The 21046-nt window shown below is 46.5% G+C and overlaps 1 protein-coding gene across 1 annotated transcript in view; it reads right to left on the bottom strand.

Annotated features, from left to right (window-relative positions):
- Positions 1-1620: 1620 nt before the first annotated feature.
- LOC119448957 (arginine kinase-like) overlaps positions 1621-21046 on the bottom strand; it is a 19878-nt gene continuing 452 nt past the window's right edge. The window contains exons 2-6 of the mRNA XM_037712160.2: positions 20909-21044; positions 16421-16644; positions 8944-9270; positions 3853-4057; positions 1621-2054 (exon numbers count right to left, since the gene is read on the bottom strand). Of these exons, the coding sequence (XP_037568088.1) occupies positions 1912-2054; positions 3853-4057; positions 8944-9270; positions 16421-16644; positions 20909-21044 (1035 nt within the window). The 3' untranslated portion in view covers positions 1621-1911. The remainder of the gene's footprint in view (positions 2055-3852; positions 4058-8943; positions 9271-16420; positions 16645-20908; positions 21045-21046) is intronic.

Genomic DNA, 21046 nt, shown 5'->3' with positions numbered 1-21046 from the left:
GGCTGTCTCTGCCCGCTGCGTGACCCAGACTTCCACTCCTGGATCCGAGCTGAGCAGCGTGGCCTCCCACTGCTGAGGAGTACTAATTCGCAAGCCCCGAGTTTGCAACGTTGCCGCATGTGCGGGCAACCCCATAAAATGTCATAGATGTCTGCTCGTTCTGCTAGGCATCATTCCCAATAGCTAGAGTATATGGAGGGATTTATGTGCGAGTAGGTTAAAGGGGAGGGGGGTTAGAGTATATGGAGGGGTTTGTGTACGAGTATGTTAAGGGGAATGGGACGGTATTAGTTTGGAGTTGCCTCCAGACAATTTTCTGTCTTTTAGATACAGTGTTTTATCTGCGGGGGACAGACGAGTCTAACCAACCGATAATGTTGAGTGGCTACCTGCTACTTTACCATACGGTCGCGCATCGAAGGCCCCGTCATCTCTGTCTCCATGTGCTCAACTCCGAGCGGTAGTGGGCCGTGGGCTCGGGAGGCAAAAGCCCGGGCTTGGTCGTGGGCGGCCTCGTTGCCGGGGAGCCAGGAGTGGGCCGGAGCCCAGAGGATTTGGACGTTGCGGCGGTAATAGTTAATGATTGAGGATTGCATTGGCGATTGGGGAAATGCGCCCCCACGCGCGAAATTTTGAACGGTGGATTCGGAGTCGCTTATGATGTATGTATTGTTGCCGGAAGCCACGGCTAAGGCAATAGCCTCTTCCTCCGCATCTTCCGGGTTACACTTCTTTAATGATCCTCCCGACGTAAGTTGACCTTCGTAATTGACGACGGCCACCGAGAACGCCAGGTGATCCGGATCTCTGCCTCGTCAACGCACGGCGTTTTCTTATTAGATTGCAAACGAATGCGTAAGGCCTTGGAGCGTTCTGCCTGTCTTTCTGAGTGATGGGTAGGATGCATGTTACGGGTTTCATTGTATGCTACCAGCCTATTTGTTGCGTCTTAGGGATCAGGAGATGAACGTCGAACATAGCAAACAATTTATTTATACATTGTGCAGCAAGAAAAGAAGTACAAGCGCAAGAGGCCAGAAGAGAAACATGCCAGCCAGATAAGCAATCGCGGTCGGGTCACGTGACTACCTGGAACCTTAACTTGCTGATGTTATCGACAGCACGTGACGCTGTCACATACATGACATTATTCTTATGACAACTTTTGAGGACAATTTGGAACAGCGCAGCATTCTCCTTTCAATACGCTATTGTTCGTCACGTACGTTGTACGCTTACATGTCTCGCGCGTTCTCGTATTAGATTTTACAACACTTGGTTCAGTATTGCGTTGCGCTAAATGCAGCGATTGTTGTTCTCCCCATGCACATTTCTTAAGTCTCATAATTTGCGTTTTTATGTTTAGAGTCAGAGTCGCTTTCAAGATACATACTGGCCACTGCATAGTGTACTACATTCTGAGGCAAAACTCATGGACCTTTCTTTCTTTGTATTTCATCCACCCCCCCCCCCCCCCCCCCCCCCCTGCAATAACGCCTGTATGGCGCTGCAGGTTTCCTGTAATAAATAAATAAATAAATAAATAAATAAATAAATAAATAAATAAATAAATAAATAAATAAATAAATAAATAAATAAATAAATCCAGAACGAAAATTACGTTGCTCATGGGTTTATTTATCTTTCACCCACATCGCCAACAGGCGCTGTGAGTGAAAGATAACAGTAATAGCTAGCTAGACAACGCAAGACAGTTTATCAACCTCGAATGAAGATTTAATTTTTGCATTTGCCACTGGTGACTCAATGGCAGGATTCGGCGGTGACCCGTGAACTCATTCTTATTTTCTTTTTCTCGGGTGGCTCGTTTTCCAAAATGAGGGGCCTTCAGCCTGCTGAGCTCCACGCGCATTCGGCGGCTGAAATGTTGCGCGGCATTGGTGTCGGGGTCTAGGCCTCCTTTTCGAGCTTGATGAGCTCGAGGATTCCTTCCTGCATGGTCCTGACGGCTTCGTACTCGGTGAGGCCCAGCCGGCGCTTGTTGGAGACGTCGTAGACGCCGCCTTCGCTCGCCGTGTGCTCTCCGCGGGTGCCTGTGGGAAGTAACGGTGCTTAAGCATGTGGCAGCAGATTCGCGGTTCCTCCTTTAGCTCTTCATACAACTCGTCGAACATTAACATGGGCCAAAAACAACTCGTTTTAGCTCAAATGCCACAGCCTTCGAGATCTGGCGTGAAGAGGGCCGAGGCCGAGTTCACGAGGCATCGTATTCCATTCGGCGAACAAAATGCAACGGGCCTTGTGTGAAATTAAAGCCCTGGAACCCCCCTTCAAGTATGCACAAGAATTCGGGATTTCCGCACGAGAATGAGGGTGGTGGCGCCCATTTAGAGGGATGGGAGGAGGGAAAAATATGTAACTGCTGCCATTTCAACGAGTCCACAGCCACTGGCATCGCTAAAGTGAGCATACATATTTCTGTTTTACGAGTCTTATTTCTGCTGTCGCCAGACCTTTTTTTTTTCTGAATAGTATGCCTAACCCCGTTATACTGATGTGGCACGTGCATGAATACATTCCACTTTCAGTTAAAAAAAATGAAACCCGTTGTTTTGACTTACGCGCAACGAAGTAACTATACGTAGCAGATAGTATAGAACAAGAGGATGAATGACTTTGATTCCTGAGCACGTGAAGTTTCCCCGGGAGTTTGACATCACGACATGCATCTGATGGTAACCAGCCCCGTATGTGTTACATACGAACGTCGGCAAAACTAGCGAAGGGTATACTCGAAGAAGCGCTTATGAGCTAAGAAACAGCAACCAAGGTCTCTCGTTACCTGTTCCCCGGATACACGAAGCCATAACGGACTTCTTCAGTCGCAACATCGCTTGTCTTTTGAATTTTGTGTTAGGAAAGAAAATAGAAAACGACTTTATGATCTTTAGCTGTACTTTCTTTGCATCACATTCTCGCAGCGTGACTTTTGCTGCCGCAAACACCGCGTGTAATTGAAGCGTGAGATTGGCAAAAGAGCGTAAGTTTAGGGGTGCAAATGTTTCTGTGCCTTCTGTTACTACCGTCTTGTATAGATACTACGCCATTTGAGTCCCGTGCGCAGGACTGCTACGGCAGCTTCATGCTACTCCTGTGTGAGCGAAAATTATTTTCCTTCTGAAACTTCGTCCACGTTGTGAATTTCCGCAGAAGGAATTTGCTTAGTGGTGTTGATGGCAGCTGCGCGTTTACATTTGCCGTCTAAACGATGCTAGTAACTTGAGCCTAGTATGAAGTTAATTTAAGGCTTTGCAAGATCAGTCCATGTGCCAGGAACGCGCACCAGCTAGCAGTATAACACACAAAATCGACTGAAATTTATTAGCCGAGATAAAACAAAACAAACACGAGGACCTCTGGATCCATAGCATCAAGCTTGCATGGATCCATGTGTCCACAATACGACCAGGCGCATGTACACAAATAAAAGCATGGAGACAGGAGGCCCCTTGTATTCTATATAACATTTCAGCACAAAGGTACAAATTTTCTACATTTCATGCAGCGCTTTATAATAATGTTTGAGCACAAGATGAAGGGCTTTATTTTTGTTTTACCATAGTGCCATGATTGCTACATTAGGTGCAACCAACATTAGATAGCGGGCGATTGCATTGTACATAATTTTTTACCAGTGGCTGCACGAAGTTAATAACGACGTGGCATGGTGTTCGAAACAGTGACTACATAAAAACTGAACACCGAAATGAGTAATTATTAGATATACAGTTGTACAACACAAACATTGCAGTCTTATAGTTTATTTACCAGTTTAGGGGCATGATTTCATAACGTGACGTTACTGAAGTGTGATATGTTTACGTTACTTGCCTCGAATCTGGAGCTCGTATTTGGACGCGATCTCTTCGAGCTTGGACATGTTGGACGACAGCTTGGGTATCTTGATGTGCACGCTGGCTCGAATAGTGGTGCCCAGGTTGGTGGGGCAGAAGGTCAGGTACCCGAAGCGGTCATCTCGAGAGAAGGGCAGCTTCTTCTCAATGGCCTTGACGGCCTTGACAAGCCGAGTGAATACCTGCGAGGTCGTTGAGCATGAGTTACTTATCATGGCTGATCAGAGTAGGCAATGACCACGTTAAAATTAGCGAGTAAGGCAAACTGACCGCAGGCCCAACATTGGAAAGTCTAGCGATATTTTACCACCACTGGTCACAGCCGCCGATGTAGTTATTAAAAAACATTGGAGCATTTAAGGCACAAAGTTGGGCTAGTTGAAATTCAGACAAAAAACATCTTCCAGCTCGCAAGAAAAAAAAAAGAACGAAAAAAAAATGTGGCCAGCTTGCGTGCTGCAAGGCTGCAGTACGTGATGCAAGGCTGCAGTAAACAGCGGAGCTGGTGATTGACCTAGCTTCTTCCAGGTTTTACTAGGCTTGACTAATTTTTGCTAGGAAGTGCCAAGTGCTGCCAGGCACGGTATTTCGAATCGGCTCGCCACCGACGCTCAGATTTTCGCTTGGCCGAGCGACGCGCTTCAAGATAAGCGACTTCTTCTTCGGGTGTCCGGGTCTTCTTTGGTCGTCCCATGTCAAGGCTAAATGTACTCGCCACAGAGTCAACGAGAGTTCTGCCGCCGTCGCGGCGGCTCCGCGCTTTATATCCACAGGTGCCTTCACGGCCAAGCTGCACCTCCACACTTGCCGGGGCGTGTCTGGTTGAAACCTGCCGAGCCGCCGCCAGAGGCGCCGGCTGCAGTCGCGGACACCGCGCGCGTTCGGCGCGAACGCCGGGAAACGCGGACGGCGTCGGCAGTAGCGATGCACGTTGCCTTGTTGGTGCTGCTACAATTGCTTTCTCTCTCTCTCTCTCTCTCTCATTTTCTCTTCCTGTCTCCAGAGCATAGCGCGTGCCGCGCGCATGCTCTCCTTCCCTCTTCTTAACATCCCCTGTGAAGGCAACATGTGAATGGTACGGAGAGGAGGCAAAGCACACGCCGCTCCACGAGGTGGTTGCTAGGCAACGCGCGGTGACGTCATCGCCAGGAGCAGTTTTTGTTCGCACTACGCGGCGCAACCAAGAGCTTAAACAGCTCTTCTGTTAAAACAGCAACGAAAAACGCCGCAAGGAATAGCGTTCTACGTAATCAGTTCTTTTTGTGCACGTTATTTTATTGCGATAGCAATTATATGGACACTCCAAAGCAGGTTTCTGCCGTCGGCGTCGCCGTCGTCGTCGCCGTCTCCGTGAGGTTCCGTATGACGTCAGTGGAGATGAAATCGTCGCCGCGCGCCGAACGCTGTATGTGCGAGTGAACGGGCGCGAGGGACGCGCGCTTTCATGGGGAGTGAACGCACGGCGAAGAAAAAACGCGCGTTCTGCGCCGCGCTCCCTTAAGGGCTGCAGAAGTAGGCGTCTCTTTCCTCCTTTACAATCACCACATATGTAGAACAAACGCGCCTTCTTCCGACGCGCGAAAGGCCGTGGCGGGGAGGGGGGGGGGGAGGGGGGGGGGAAGGGAGGCGACGTTTAGCTGCGGCATCAAGTGCCTATTTATATCAGAGGCTCCGGCAACAGTCACCAACGCCGTACGCATTATGTGCGAACGCGGGCAGAACGCCGACGGCGCCGACAACAGTTCTGCGTGTTGCCGGTGCTGCTGCATGTCCAAGGGTATACACCTGATAAAGCTACTATCATTACTCCGTATAGCTCTCTACAAATTTGCTATCGCAATTGATGCTTCGCCTTTCAGGTGAAACTGCGACAACTTTTATTTTTCTTACGTGCTTGAATATGTCTGTCTGAATTCTGCAGCAGCCGCACGCATGGGAAAGCTTGCATTTATTCAAAATTCCGTGCCACTTGGAATTGCTGCAAAGCTTAGTAGTGCTGAGATAAAGCCAGGGCTTATAAATAAAAAAGAAACAGGCGTGTTGAAAGAGAAACTATTTTGGTTGACGTGGGGACTCACTGAGTAAAACACGCCTCGATTTTTCGTTATTGACAAAAATCTTATATAGATTATGCATTGCAAGATTTTCTTATACATTGCAACGGCTTCGGGAAAATAGTTTAGAACGCCAGCGCAAATTGTGTGCACTGTCGTGGTTCACACCGATACCATCTCGATACCATTGTTTGAGAACGTGACGGAATTAATGACTGGTGTTCATGTCACGATTTACTTCGCAAAGCAAAATTTCATCACTCTCTCTCAGCGACAGCTACGTATTGCGCCTGATCCCAGATAAATTACCCAATCTCAGTCTCATCACCAAGCACCTCGTGTCCTATTGAATCTGCTCGATGCTGGTATGTAGACGCCAAGGACCACGGACAGTTTATTTTAGTGGGACCAGTTGTGGACATCTTCCGTTCAAGCTTGATGCAATGTTGAGGGGCTGCCATGAAACATCAGTGAGGACCGCACGTCGGCAATGTCATCAGTGCAAGTAACGTGGACCTAAAGGTCGTTTCGACGTCTTGTGTGATGCTACCATTTTACAAATATTCAAAGGTCGACCAGGATGCCCTCTTACTACGGTGCCATCACAAGAACCCGAAACGAACCCGGACTTAGCTGAATATGTGCAACCATGCCACGGCGTGTGCAATCCTATTTCTGCTCGCAGCTTCGAACTTCTACGAAGAGTTGTGTGAGATTTCGCTACTGCACCACGTGAAGACAGTGCTCCCCTAGGTATACCACCTTATAAAGGAGGCTGAAGTACTCGCAAAACGATTTGGACGAAGTTTAATTAACGAATTTTGGAGTTTTATGTGCGAGAAACCACCATCTGATTGCGAGGCACGCCGTCATGGGGTTACTGCCGATTAAGTTTGACCACCTGTGGTTCTTTAAAGTGCACCAAATGCTGGGTGATCATCAGCCACCATCATCATCAGCCTATATTTATGTCCACTGCAGGATGAAGGTCTCTGACTGCGATCTCCAATTACCCCTGTATTGTGCTAGCTTATTCCAAATTGCACCTGCGAATTTGCTAACTTCATCATCCCACCTGGTTTTCTGCCGTCCTCGACTGCGCTTCCCTTCTCTTGGTATCCATTCTGTAGCCCTAATGGTCCACTGGTTATCCATCCTACGCATTACATGGCCTGCCCAGCTCCATTTCTTCCGCTTAATGTCAACTAGAATATCGGCTATCCCCGTTTGTTTTCTGATCCAAACCGCTCTCTTCCTGTCTCTTAACGTTACTCCTAAGATTTTTCGTTCCATCGCTCTTTGTGCGGTCCTTAACTTGTTCTCGAGCTTCTTTGTTAACCTCCAAGTTTCTGTCCCATATGTTAGTACCGGTAGAATGCAATGATTGTACACTTTTCTTTTCAACGACAGTGGTAAGCTCCCAGTCAGGATTTGGCAATGCCTGCCGTATGCACTCCAACCCAATTTTATTCGTCTGTAAATTTCTTTCTCATAGATCGGTGTCCCCTGTGAGTAATTGACCTAGATAAACGTATTCCTTTACAGGCTCTAGAGGCTGACTGGCGAGCCTGAATTCTTGTTCCCTTGCCAGGCTATTGAACATGATCTTTGTCTTCTGCATATTCATCTTGAACCCAATTCTTACACTTTCTCGATTAAGGTCCTCAATGATTTGTTGTAATTCGTCCCCACTGTTACTGAATAGGAAAATGTCATCTGCAGACCAAAGGTTGGTGAGATATTCGCCGTTGATCCTCACTCTTGAGCCTTCCCAGTCTAAGAGCTTGAACGCTTGCTGTAATGCTAATGCTGGGTACACGATCATTATTGCGTTCCGTGCCTATTGCAATGCGGCCGCCGCGGCCTTGATGGAACCCGCCATCACGAGCTCATCCACTTAAAGCGATGGCCATTGAGATATAGCGGCGAGTTCAACGGAGTTTTATATAAACACGTTGAAGCAATCACTAGGTTATTTCACTGTGCATGTTGGTGAAAGACATATTTTCTTCCCCAAGTGGTCGCTTCAATAGAGTATTAATATCCATTTTGTTTCAAGCTCACGTCAATGTTGTCAACAGCGCGCTGAACGCAACTTATTAGTTTGTACAGGTGCAGGACGTCACTTCAAAAAGCTCAGAAACCTTTGTCCGAATGCGAGTGTACATAGGTAAACATTTCTTTGGATTTATTTAAAAAGCTACGCACACACACATAATTTATTCAGCAATGTTTTTTTTTCGAGCGAGCATAGCGTGATGATTTTTTAGTTAATTCATTTTCAAGTCTGCGTCAAATTTAGCCTCGTAGCATTATTTTGTCATCAGTCTGGTATTGGAAGATCCGAATTCTAATAAAAGCAGAAATAGCTTGATGAGGTTTGATAGCGAAGGTATTAAACGTAAAAATCAACTGATGTCCACTCCTTATTAGCACTAGTAAACATATTAATTGTTATATCAAGCCCTTCCTCGGAAGCTTTAGAAGAATATTAAAAGCACGCTACTACTTCGAGATGTACTTTCAATTGCATATATATTTGGAAAGAAATCTCTGCGGGACGGAAGGTGCAGTCGGAGTGGTAGAGGATTAAATGGCGTGACGAGATTAGACAAATGACAAGCACGGGATTCGGTCGCACGTGGTTTTCTCTCGTCTTCAACGCGGGAGATGCGTGTTCGTGCCGTCTACTCATCGTCGCTTGTTTGAGGCACCTAGTTCTCAACTTGCATCTTCAAATCAAGCAATTGTCAGGTTGTGTATCGTTCACGACAGAAGCGGTGTACGTTCGGCGTTGTTTGGATATAAGATTCAACATAAGATAATAAGGCGGGTTCTCTTTCATAATCCAAATTTCGTAAACGGAAATCAGCACATTTGGGGACGGCTTCCTTATCTGTGTTTCATCGGCGCGCGTCAACCAGTGGAATAGTTGGTACAGCTTGCTACAAGCTGACTACACTCGAGCGAGAAGTTAAACGACGCAAAAAATAAAAGCACAAGGCACGACATACATCCTTGATGTTGCCGCCCTTCTGCATGGAGATGATGCGCAGGTGGTCCTCCTCGTTGCACCACACCAGGAAGGTCTTGGCGTCGTTGTGGAAGATGCCTCGACCGGTGGGCCAGAAGCGGCACGAGTTGGCCGCCTGCAGGAAGCGGTCTCCCTCCTTGAAGAGGAAGTGGTCGTCGATGAGCTGCTGCTGGACCTTCTTGTCCATGCCTGTGAGAGGGTAGTAGGTGCCGCTCAGCTCGCCCTCCAGGGACCGGAGTGTCGACACTACTCTCTTCTCCATTTCCTTGTACTGAGACTCGGTCAGGCAAGGGTTGAACGGGTAGCCCTGCAAAAGGTCCACATTTAATAAAATGCCTTAGCACGCCCTTCTGCAGAACAACTGCGGGTACAATCGCGGCAGAAAAAGTGATCGCGTCTGCGCTAAGTCGGATGATTCTCGAAAGAGAAATAACGCTTCCTTCGAACTTTATTGCATGTACGGGGATCGTTTAGAGGTAGACTGTTTGCACCTATAAAAAGTAGACAAACAAGAGCAGCACGGTAACGTGCTGCTCTTGCTATTGCGCTGTGTTCCGATTGGAACATAGTGCATTAGACATTGTCGCAGCAGTCACAGCTATGATGACATCGACCTGTGCGCTGGGGGCTGTGTTAATGCGATCTGTAATGGGAGTTTCCGAGGAAAGATAACGTTTGTTCTCAACAAATTCTTCAAAAACTACATGCACGGTGGTGTGATGAAAATGTCACGAACGAGCAGGTACGCTAGGGAAACATGGGAGTCTACAGCGGTTGCCGGCTTTACCTTTCAGCAAGTGTGCAGTCATCAATTCTTGTAGTCGATGGCACGTGGTTAGTAGAACTGGCACCTACTATCAAAACCCCTATGCGGCCCATTGCCATAGTTTCAGCCCGCACTTACTGTTAGAGTGCCTGCAATTCTATGGCCGGAAATGCGAGTATTCTCTTTAACAGCGCACGGAGGCGAACGCACGGTCTTAGTCGTTAAAGGTGGGAGGTAGTGTCGCTGTTAAAACGATCGAGACCGGTGACTGCTTCGAACATGAACGGTTTATTGAAGAAGTGAAGTAGCACGCGCTCGCGCCAAGGAGCCGTTCTCTTGCTCTTCATCTTCGAGTATCTTGATGAGGACATTTTAGAAGCTCCCGCCCGCCCAACTTGTACCGAGATAGGCTTTGGCGGGCTACTTGAAGCACTCTTCAAGAGGGTATATTTTGTTCGCAGATCTTCTGAGAAACTCTTTATTGCCTGTCCGAAGTAAGCAAGCTCTTGTTACTCCGTCGCGTCCAGGGTAACTTTTTTCAATTCGGCCCATTTTCCAAAATGTTCTTGCACCCCGGTTTTCAATTAAAAGCACATCGTCTTAGGACAGTGGTTTCGCTTGTCGTGTCTTGGCTTTGACAGTAGCTCCTATTTCCTTGAGATATTCGTGATACCATCTCTTCCACCAAGCTTTCACTAGTTTGTGTCTACTTCACCACGCGTCTTCAACGTCTCCGTTGTATGGTCTTGTTTGTCCGTCTTGAAGCTGTTGGCGACCTCCTATGATGTCTGCAGAGCTCATTAGGTTCACCATACATGTAAGTTAACGGCCGATTGTTGAGCGCTCCTTCAACTTCTGGTACAATTGTGCCTAGCCCCTCCACTGAAGTTGTTTCTCGTGTCTTTGCATCGATGTCTTCAGGCTTCGTATGAGGCGTTCGTAGAGTCGTCCCCACCACGGGGCGCACTCGGATATTGTTTTCCATTGTATTTGGCGTATACTGCCGCAATCCTTCACCCGTTCGTCCCCAACAGCTTCAAGCATTCCGTTGATTTCCTTCTCCGCTTTTGTAAAGGTCCTGGCGTTGTCTGAGTAGATTATGACAGGTATACCACGTCGTGCGGTGAATCGCCGGAAAGCTTGTAAAAAACTGCATGTCGACATGTCGTTGGTCATCTCCAAGTGCACTCATCTCGTTACCGCGCAGGTGAAAATTACTACGCATTGTTTTACAATCTCATGTTTGCTTTTAGCATAAAGTGTTCTGGTGAAGTCAACTCCTGTGACTTGAAATGTCCCCGATTCGTTGACTCTGCCCGCCGGGAGGGGAGGCATAGTTTGAGTGGCTGGTCTTGTGTTATGCCTCTTGCAGACTAGGCATTTATTTAAAACTCTTTCTACAGCTTGGCGACCTTGCAATATCCAGAACTTAGCCCGCAGTTGCGCTAGCGTGGCTTGAACTCCGCCGTGCAATATTATTTTATGAACGGGACGTATCAGCAGTTCCATGAAATACTCGTTCTTTTGAAGTGAGATGACGTGCCGGCTTGATTCTTGGCTGTAGTGCAATCGTCTTTTATGTCTAATGAGTCCTTTGTCGTCGCAGTAGACTTGTTGTCCATTTATTTTAAAGGGTTTAGTGATTGAATTAGCATCGCCACTTGCTTTTCTGAGAGTATTTGTGTTTGTCCTATCCAATATGTCTCTGCAAATATAATCTCCTTTCTTGTTAACGGCCTCTCGTGATGTTGTTTTCTTGCGTTGTCTATGAATCTGAATATCCATGTCGCCCGTATGATGAACAATTTTTTGATTTCCAAGATTGATTCGTTCTCTATTGATTCTGTGCAGCTTTGACATTGCGCTTCGTGTTGATCGTCCACCTGTACATTCATGCGAATCACGTTTGCCCGTTCCGTCTCCACGGAGGTACCCCCTTTGGGTCCATGCCACCACATTTACGAGTTCATTAACGTCTTTGCGCCGATACCCCCTGTGAATAGATCTGCCGGATTGTCCTCACCTTGAATGAACGACCAGTTCGTTTGCAGTGTTTTCTCTCTTATTTCTGTGACTCTGTGGGTAACAAATTGATCCCTTTTGCTTGTTCCTTTGATTCAATGAAGTACAATCATTGAGCCGGTAAAGCAAGCAGCTTCTTGAATTCTTTCGCTCAAGTGACTTTTGATGTAGTCGCTTAGTCTTGATGCTATAACCGCTGACATTAGCTCAAGTCTTGCTAAACTTAGTTCTTTGATTGGAACTACACGGCTTTTCGCTGTCAGTAGCCATGACTCTCTTGTTCAATCAGTTGTACACTAGTACCAAGTATGCTGCAGCTCCGTATGCTGTTGGACTCGCGTCTGCAAACACATGCAGATGGTATGCTTGTACTGCTTGATTCTTGCTTGCGTAATATCGCTAAATTTCTAGAATTCGCAGCTCCTCCGCTTCGGACAGTCAGCTACCTCCCCTTGTAGCATTCTTCTCTAGGAAGTGGATCATGCCACGTGACGTCCGTTTTCCACAGTTTTTGAAAGCCTAATTTTGCGCGTATCATAAAAGGTGACAGCAAACCAAGCTGATCAAATATCCTTGCTGCTGCTTGCAACACTGTCCTTTTGGTTAAGTACGTTGTTGCTGGTAAGGACGCCCACTTCTCCACAGGGAACGATAGCACGTCTTTTTAGTGCTTCCATATCATGCCAAGCAGCACTGTGTGTCCTTTCGATCGAATTTCCATGTGAGCGTCGTCCTTTTTGTTTTATCTATTATTTTGTTTCATCTCTCTTCATTCGGTGTCCATTTTCTCAAGTTCACCGCCGCCTCTTCGAACACTTGTTTTGCCTCTTTGTACAGCTTCACAGCTCCACCAAACGTTGCAGCTCCTATAATTCCACAATCAACGTAAATCGCTTTCTGTAGTTTTTCCGTTGTATCTGGAAATTGCTCTGCCACTTCTTTCAAATGGTGCTTGATTGTAGTTGCCAGAAGCAACGTGCTCGGTGTTGTACCGATAGTAACTCTAGTCATGCGCCAGGTTTGTACTTCGTTCAGCAGCTTTCCGTCAGCGTCATGCTTCCACCACAGAAATTTCATGGCATCTCTGTCCTCTTCATGGATTGAAATTTGTAGGAATGCCTTCTCAACGTCTCCTACTAGGGCCACCTTTTCATTCAAAAAGTTGATTAGCAGCGACAGCATGTCTTCATATAAATTAGGTCCTGCCTCCAGATTGCCGTTTAATGACATGCCTTGCTGCGTGTGTGAAGAGGCGTCGAATACTACAGGAACTTTTGTCGTCGCTCAGTCCGTCCTCTTGAATAACCGCATGATGTGGCTTGCAGTAACACAATGTAGTCAGTGTTTCTGAAGATTCCTGAACCTCTTCCGCGACTCCCAAGGTCATATGTTCTGAGATAGCGTGATCGTAGCGGCGCAGCATGTCTTCGTTTTTCTTTAACCATTTAGTCAGTTGTAGTCTTTTCATTGCATTTCCCTTGTTGATTTCCAAGTTAACGTTTTCCTTTCAGGAAAAGCTGACTTGATAACGACCGTTTAGTTGAACTATGTTATTCTCGAATTCTTCTACAATTTGAGCTTCTGTAGTAGTGCAACTATGTTGTTTGATCTCCATTGATTCCAAGCTCCAAAACCTCTGTAGCTCTTGCCGTAGTTTTGTTTCCGCAGCTTTAACCTTCAAAACCAAGACTGCTTGATTTTGGCGTGAGTTAATTTTGTTTTAGTTTGCTCCGATGGGCCTTGCAGTACCAAACCCAGTATTGTATTGACAGCCATCAGTCTGCTTACGATTCCTTTGTGTTCTACCAGTGACGAACTCCCAGTAATAATCTGATCCGACGAGCAGCCTTATTGCGTCTGTTGCAGTCGTCTCGGTTCTGTCATCCGCAACTTGTAGCTTTAGTTGTTTCATTTTCTCGTTGAGTTTCTGATTTGGGGCAGGTAGACAACTGTGGGATATGACGTCGACTTGTACAGCTTCGATCACCGTGGCGACTTGTTTTCGCGCGTCGCTATAGTCACTTGCACCACGTTCATTTTTGTGAATTTTTCGTCTCCTCCGAACGAACCAATTGTCAGCCTTTCCTGTCGTATTATCTTGCTAATCCAGCTTCAATAAATGTGCGCTGGCTTCCGCTGTCCAATAACAAACGGCAATGTCGGCCACCTTTTTCGCCCCTATCCAAGCTACAGCTGTCTGCAAAAGCACAAAATTTTACATTAGATTCTCGGTTGCATGTAGAGTAGACATCACCGCTTCCGCTTGCTTTATTGTGACCTGATCTTACTTTTCTTGCCTCACCGCTTTACACACTGATGTAGCATGTCCGCCTTTGCATTGCTTGCATATCACTCTTGCTCTTCAAATACGTGCGGTATGTTTTGGCCGGGTGCATTTGGAACATGCTCTATTCTCGGTTAGAATGACCTTTTTGTCCGTCATGCGAATGTTCCGATGACAGGTCTCAGTTGCGCGGATGTTCTGCTTGCAGAACAAGCAGCTTCTGTTTTCTGAGCTATAAAAGCTGGAAGTTGTTCTAAGCTGTCTGCTGTTACCCCTTGGCTTCTCAGCTACTCTCCTGTTCACGCTGTGTTTCTTCCCGAAACGATATTTGCTCTCGCAGAAATTACATAAGCCTGTTCAGCTTTTCCTCACATTTTGTTCCTGTTGCGTTGCTTTGTGCGCTAGCTTGCATGACTTGTCTGAGCCGTTTCTAAGTAATTATTTTGACTTGAATTGCAGTGATAATTCCGTTGGAATTGCTCTTTTCAACGCTGTCATTAACATCGGCGCGAAACTCTCGGTCTTAACCTTGAATGAATTGATTGCTAATGTGTTGGCCTGCACTCTGTTCACTAGCTTGCGTAGTTCATCAGTTTCTCGCGCCGACCTCACTTTCTCTACGCTGAATAGCTCAGCCATGTGCAGCTCCACTTATTGTTCACGAATTCCGAACGTTTTTTGTAGAATTTTTATCGCTTCATCGTAATTTTCTTCTGTAGAGTACTGAATCCCTTCTATCGTAGACGCTGCCTTTCAGGTTAGAGCTGCTAATAAATAATTGAACTTTTGTCCCTTGCTCATGTTAGGTCTGAGGTGAACTGCTGACTCGTATTGAACCCAGAAGCGGTTCCACTCCAAAGCTGTTCCGTCAAACTTTGTCGTTTCTAGTTTGGTAGTTTAACTAGTTCCTTTGCGTCTTGTTCTGTACTTGATTCCACCTGCCTCGTTCCATTATAGAAGTCCAACTGTGCCGGCTCTCTAATTCTGAACTCTATTGTAGACAAGATCTTCGTTATTTTCATGTCATACTCTATTATTCTCTCTAATTCAGCTTCGGCAGTACCTTCAGTTAAAAATTTCTCCATTTGTTCGTTGGCGTTCTTGAGGCTTTCGCTTATTCCCTTTACCTGTGCATACGTTGAGAGCAACTCTTCTCTGTTAGCTTCTTCATTATTGCTGTTCGGCTGAGTTGATGAGCTGCGTTATCTGGGAGCGAAGTGCTTTCCGCTTCTTTGTTACTACTTCTTTGTTCATTGTTAGGCTGGTAACAATGACGTCTTACTTGTCAGGCAGCCGTTCCGATGCTTATGGTTTTCACTTTGGTCTCTTCGCTGCTCCACCGCCGTTTCCTTCTCTGCTACTTCTTTGCAGGTTCACCTTCTTGTGGGCGGGGAGGTGGTATCCTGGTCATGGCACCATTGTTAAAACGATCGAGACCGGTGACTGCTTAGAACATGAACGATTTATTGAAGAAGTGAAGTAGCTCGCAGTCACGCCAAGGAGCCGTTCTCTTGCTCTTCGTCTTCGAGTATCTTGATGATGATATTTTACAGGCGCCAGTATTATTTAAAAGAAATAGTTGGCCCTAAAGAAAGCCGTGACCAGGAGGCGCAGCGACAGGCCGTGCAGTCGCTGGTTAAGTCAAAAAAGGATTCCCATGTGCCTGCATTCGAACCCCACCTGATTCCACTCGAGAGCAGAGAGCACATGCACTTTCACTTACATTACGAAACGCGATCTAAATAGATCTGCTATATTCTATAGCGTTTGCCTGTTCTATCACACTGCGGGTACTTTCTTGTCCAATAGACAACTTGGGCTACTGAGAATGTACTCGAATATATCACAACTATGGACACTGGGTGTATGCCACTCGTTATGTGCCCCAATAAACAACTACTTGGGCCCACTGTTTATGTGCAAGTCAGTTCATTTATTTATTTTACCTCAGGGTTTGCACATCACAGAGGGGAGGGACATATTACAGACCAAAATGGGAAAAACAGTTGATACAATAATAATAAGACGCATGAACAATCGACAAATTGTATGCGAGTGATTGTGTGCCCATCCTTGGCCAATCACCTAGAATAGGTATGTGCCGCTGTGATGCAAAGGACGTAGACACGTTTGGTATATTCAGATGTGTTTTACTTCTCTCTGCATGCACCTCTCAACATCCTTCCCTGGACAAGCGTCGCCTTCATACTCGTGACGCATGCATCTACAGACGACGAGGGGACTCTCATGACACCCACTATACTGCTGCTACCTTGTTTTCTCAAACAAGCTTGGGATCATTTACGTTCCAAACATTGCGTTGAATCTGCTTATGTCAGAGCCGAAAGACGAAGAGACCTCGGGGGGAGAGACAGCGGCACCCACCTGGAGAGAACGGGCGCATCGAATGCGAGTGGACACGACGAAGTCGTTGGTCGGGTCGACGTTCTTGAGCGTGCTCAGGTCGCCGAAATTTGTGGGCGGATGCCGGTCGCTGGGCTTGAACTTGTGGTAGTCCTCGATGACCGGATCGAACAGGTCGGCGAACACGCGGTACGACTCGGCGTCCGGTGCGTACACGCCCACGCCGCTGTCGAGGTTCTCCACACCTGCGACGAGCGGAACAAGTCTGCGTCAATTTCATGGAACACTAAAAAGTTAGTCACGTTTCACTTCGCGAACGCGGGTGACGCGCAAGCGTATGGGTGCTATATGCACACGAAGCGATCGGACTTCGGTTCGCCTAGACCCCTGTAATCTTCGCAACGCAGATCGTATTTAAGACAGGGCTCGCGCGGCCGCGCCCTATGCAGCAGCCGCAGCTGCCACAGGAGTCAATATTCAATATTTACATGTATAACCTTTCTTTCTTATTTTTTTAGTTCTTTCTGCAGCAGTCACGGAACAACGCCGATATTCGAGCACTATCCCTACCACCATCGGTGCTGTTTCAGAGATAAATCAAGAGAGATAACGCGATAAGGCAACATATTTATTCTATTTTCACTCATCCAGGTCTAGTCCATCGAGACGACTGACCTGACTGTTTCACGTAGTGCACGACGCGCAGAACCCGTGAAAACTGGTTCCCGAGAGGTATTCTCTGCGCCGCCTATGTCACCTATGACAACCGTTTGAGAGGTGAATTTTCGTGCCATGTATTGTGGACGTATCATAAAGGAGCGGTACACGAGACACGACAGCACTGACATCTGTTTGCTTCTCGTCCTGTCCTTCGCGGTGTTTGAGACTGTTAAAAGGGAACCCTATTAGCGGCATGTCCGGCTGATTGTTATAATTAAGGTATCATCGCTATTGTTAATTGAACAAACACGACCTACACAGTACAAGAAAACATTGCACTTGCGTTATGTAAAGGTTAAAACTCTGCGATGCTCCGTCACCTCCTCCCCCCCCCCCCCCTCCAATAAAAAAGCAAGAAACAACAACAGCCAAACGTTTCTTACGAAAACTCTCATAATAGCTTGTAAGCGGCCCGTATAGTTATGAGCTGCTTAAGGCTAGCTCATGCTAATGACAAACCGTGACTCGCCTTACCAAAGCAAAGCACACATTGTTAATTCATTAATTAATTGGCAATAAATTGAGTATTCACTTGCAGTAAAATGCTAACATACGTAAAAAACGAAAAAAAAAACAACCTCGCCATAGGTATTTACTAATAGAAGAGCCTTCTACTAGTAAATACCTAGGACGAGGTTGCTTTTTTTTTTCGTTTTACCGCACACAAGCCATGTGCTGTAAAAAGATAGGCTGTTACATTTTTAGGGTGCCTCCAAGCGCTACATTGCCTCCAAAAAGTATAGATGCCAGCATAGGCCTTCAACTGAAGTGATCACTGTGATTAACAAATGCGCCCATACGATTCCTTCGCTGAATTTTCGCAGCCAGGCACTCTCACCATCTACGTTAATGCACTGCAATGTAGCGGTCTTTCTCAAAGAGCTCATCGCAAGAATCGCCGAGGAACATTATTGATGCGCCGCGCTGTATTCGGTCGAGGTTCGTTGTGATGTTATAGACTCGGTGGAGTTGAATTTCCTTTATTTCTCAGTCTCGTTTCAGAAAGGCCGAATAAAAAGCTAAATGAGCCGCTTGACGAACCTGTCGACCCCTACAGTCAAACAGGGGTCAACGAAAGATCGAGTTTCTAGTCCCAGTTCGTTGGCGAATAGAAGGAAAGGTAAAATTTATCTACCTCAGTATGAAGAAGTCAAGTCGACACGTTAAAAAAAGCTTCGGCATGTTAGGTCGCATCTTGAGGCCAATTACGCAGAGTAGAGATTGAGAACGTGTCCATTGTTTGAAGGAACATGAAGTCGCGAGAAAGCTCGGGCGCAGCAAGCAAGCATATGAGCAGAACTTGTTGTTGGGCGAGTTGTTGCGATCTGAGGAGTACATTGTAGCGCTAACATGAAACAAAGACTTAAGGAGAAAAGTAGGAAATGATCAGCACTCGACCTATTGTTTTCTACTTTTCTCTCTAAGTCTTTGTTTCCTGTTAGTGCTACAATGTATTCCTCAAGCAAGCATATGCTTGATTGGCAACACGACTAAGTCGAAGTTCCTCACTAAAGAAGGGAAGTCCGGAGGAGATCTAAAAACGCATGGTTGCAGTTTATAGCGCGTCTGCGCCGTCTTCATACAATTAATAGTTTGGAAGAAGCGATTTAAATAGGGTAGAGACTGCATTGAAGATGGCGCTCACACAGGACGGCCTGTTCAGGCCGCTTCTGCAGAAACGTGCAAGAACAAGAAGTATTTAACTTTGCAAAATGGACGCAATAAATTTTCTAGACTAGCTGAGAAAGTGGGTGTCCGCGTAGGTTCCAGTTCGAGAATCGCTCCTGGAAATTCGGGAATTTGAAAGGCTGTCAGGTGGGGTCCGAGAATGTTCACACCATTCCAGAAGGCTACCAGGATTCAGTGGTGCCAAACGAATATGGAACTGCTGCATAATAATCCCGCAACTTTTTTCATCGTTTCGTGACTCTATCACACGGGTCTATCAAAAATATCCTAAGTCCGAAATGAACTTAATGCAGTGGAAGCGCCAAGTCGTCATCCCCAACCGAGAAATTCAAGGCAGAAAAATCTGCTGGGAAAGCAATCGCAACGTCCTCTGGGATACCAAAAAAGCCTTGCCTGTGAAGTTCACGCCATATGACAACCATAGCACTGACAAAATTACGGGAAGCCGTCAAGAAGAAAAAGCCAAGGAGCTCACAGTGGGCGTGTTGCTGATTCCCGAGAATCACCAGTGCACCCGTTCACCAGAACGCAACACGTGTCATCGATCACGAGAAGTAATCAGGGAATGTGTACTCCAGCAGCTGAACCCTATCCCCTGCAGCTATGTTATGGCTCCCTCTGATCATGCCCTGTTCAGGGTTGTGATGAAATCCTTCAGACGAGAACGGTTTACAAGCGATGAAGACGTCTAGGATGCTGCGATGGCTTGGTTTGATGTTCATATAGGTGAATGTTAAATAGAGAAATAAAATAATAATCTTGCAAAAGGGTTTCCCATGTTAGCTACATACGTTATTGAACACTACGCACTTGCGTGAAATAAAGAAGCTGATGAATGTCTGCTAGCAGATTGCACAGGTTGCTGGTTTCCGCGTTGAAGAAGTCAATTTAGTATCACAGTGTCCTCACACTTTTACTGACTGCCAAATTTCTAGTGTAGTGTAATGAAACTGCAGTAGGATACGAAGATGAGGTAGGTGCTCTAGCTGCGGTCACGATGAAAAAAAGTGCGAAAACGGGATAAGGAAACGGGCCACTGCTGGGTTAATGTCTGCATCATTATTCTGGTGTAGGGCAGCGACACCAACTGATCTAAAAGCTGATGACTGCAGACCACTGAATATTACTACTGGGGGATACAGGGGAGTTTCACCCTCTCCACGACGCATTCCACGGTAGAGCAGTGTCCAGCCTCACTCAGTGTTTCGCGTCAAAAACTAAATGTCACCATCCCCAATTATATGCAAGAACCGGCAACCGTCGTCTAAGAGAGTTGAAACAAGATTCACGCATGGGATTCATCACAGCGAATTCGCAGTGACAATATGACATTTCCTACAAAACACTCCCGTTCAGCTAGAAAGTGGACCTTGCCCTAGTATGATTGCCCCACAAGTAGGGATTTTTTGTGCGAAAGCATTACATGCCCCATTAAGCGAAAATCGGGCGTCGGTGGTGGTGACGTGACCGAGCGATGGTACCAAAAATGACTGACGACGCGAACAGTAAAAACACGTCGAAAATGCTCGTGGTGACGTCAAATTTCTCAGGGAAGTTTCTGCAAACAAAGCAAACTGATGGCTTTGAAAAGAAAATTTGGTATATTTAGGTCTGCGTGAGAATCGAGCCCCAGCCTCCGGGGTGCAAGACAAGCACGCTTTCCCGACGCCACGGCTGCTCCATGGTTCTGGCTGACTAAAGGTGTGCCTAGTGCGTGCGTGATTGCACACGTCCCGTCGCAGCCAATTGGCTGACTAATGGTTTCACCAAATGAACTATAATGCTTTCGCATTCCCACTAGTAAGCAGCCCTTAAGTGTCGCTGCCGAATTTGTTTATTGCATTGTATTTACTTGCATTGTTCAACCATTACTCAATTACCTAAATTCCCATTAATATGGGCATGTAAGGCAGGTAGGCAAATTCAAATATGCCACCAAATTCAGCCTGTTCTCTTTAGAGTTCGATTGTACTCCGTTTAGATTACCCTGCACTGAATGGAATTTTCGGAACGAAGTGCAATGTGCCGTAACCACCAAGATTGCCACAGCAACCATTTAGAAGAAAAGTGTGAGTCTTTTTCGTCTATAGGTGCGCTCACCGGACTGTATGACGTCAAGCAGCGTCGCGCCCATGGCCGTCTTGCGGTGCTTGAGCTTGTCGAAGACCTCCTTGGTGAGGTACTTCTTGAGCAGCGACTTGCAGTCCTTGGCATTTTGGAGCTTCTTGAAGCCCGCCT

The sequence above is a fragment of the Dermacentor silvarum genome, chromosome 4, assembly GCF_013339745.2.
Source record: "Dermacentor silvarum isolate Dsil-2018 chromosome 4, BIME_Dsil_1.4, whole genome shotgun sequence".
Lineage (NCBI taxonomy): Eukaryota > Metazoa > Arthropoda > Arachnida > Ixodida > Ixodidae > Dermacentor > Dermacentor silvarum.
This window is presented reverse-complemented; position numbering and strand designations above follow the sequence as displayed.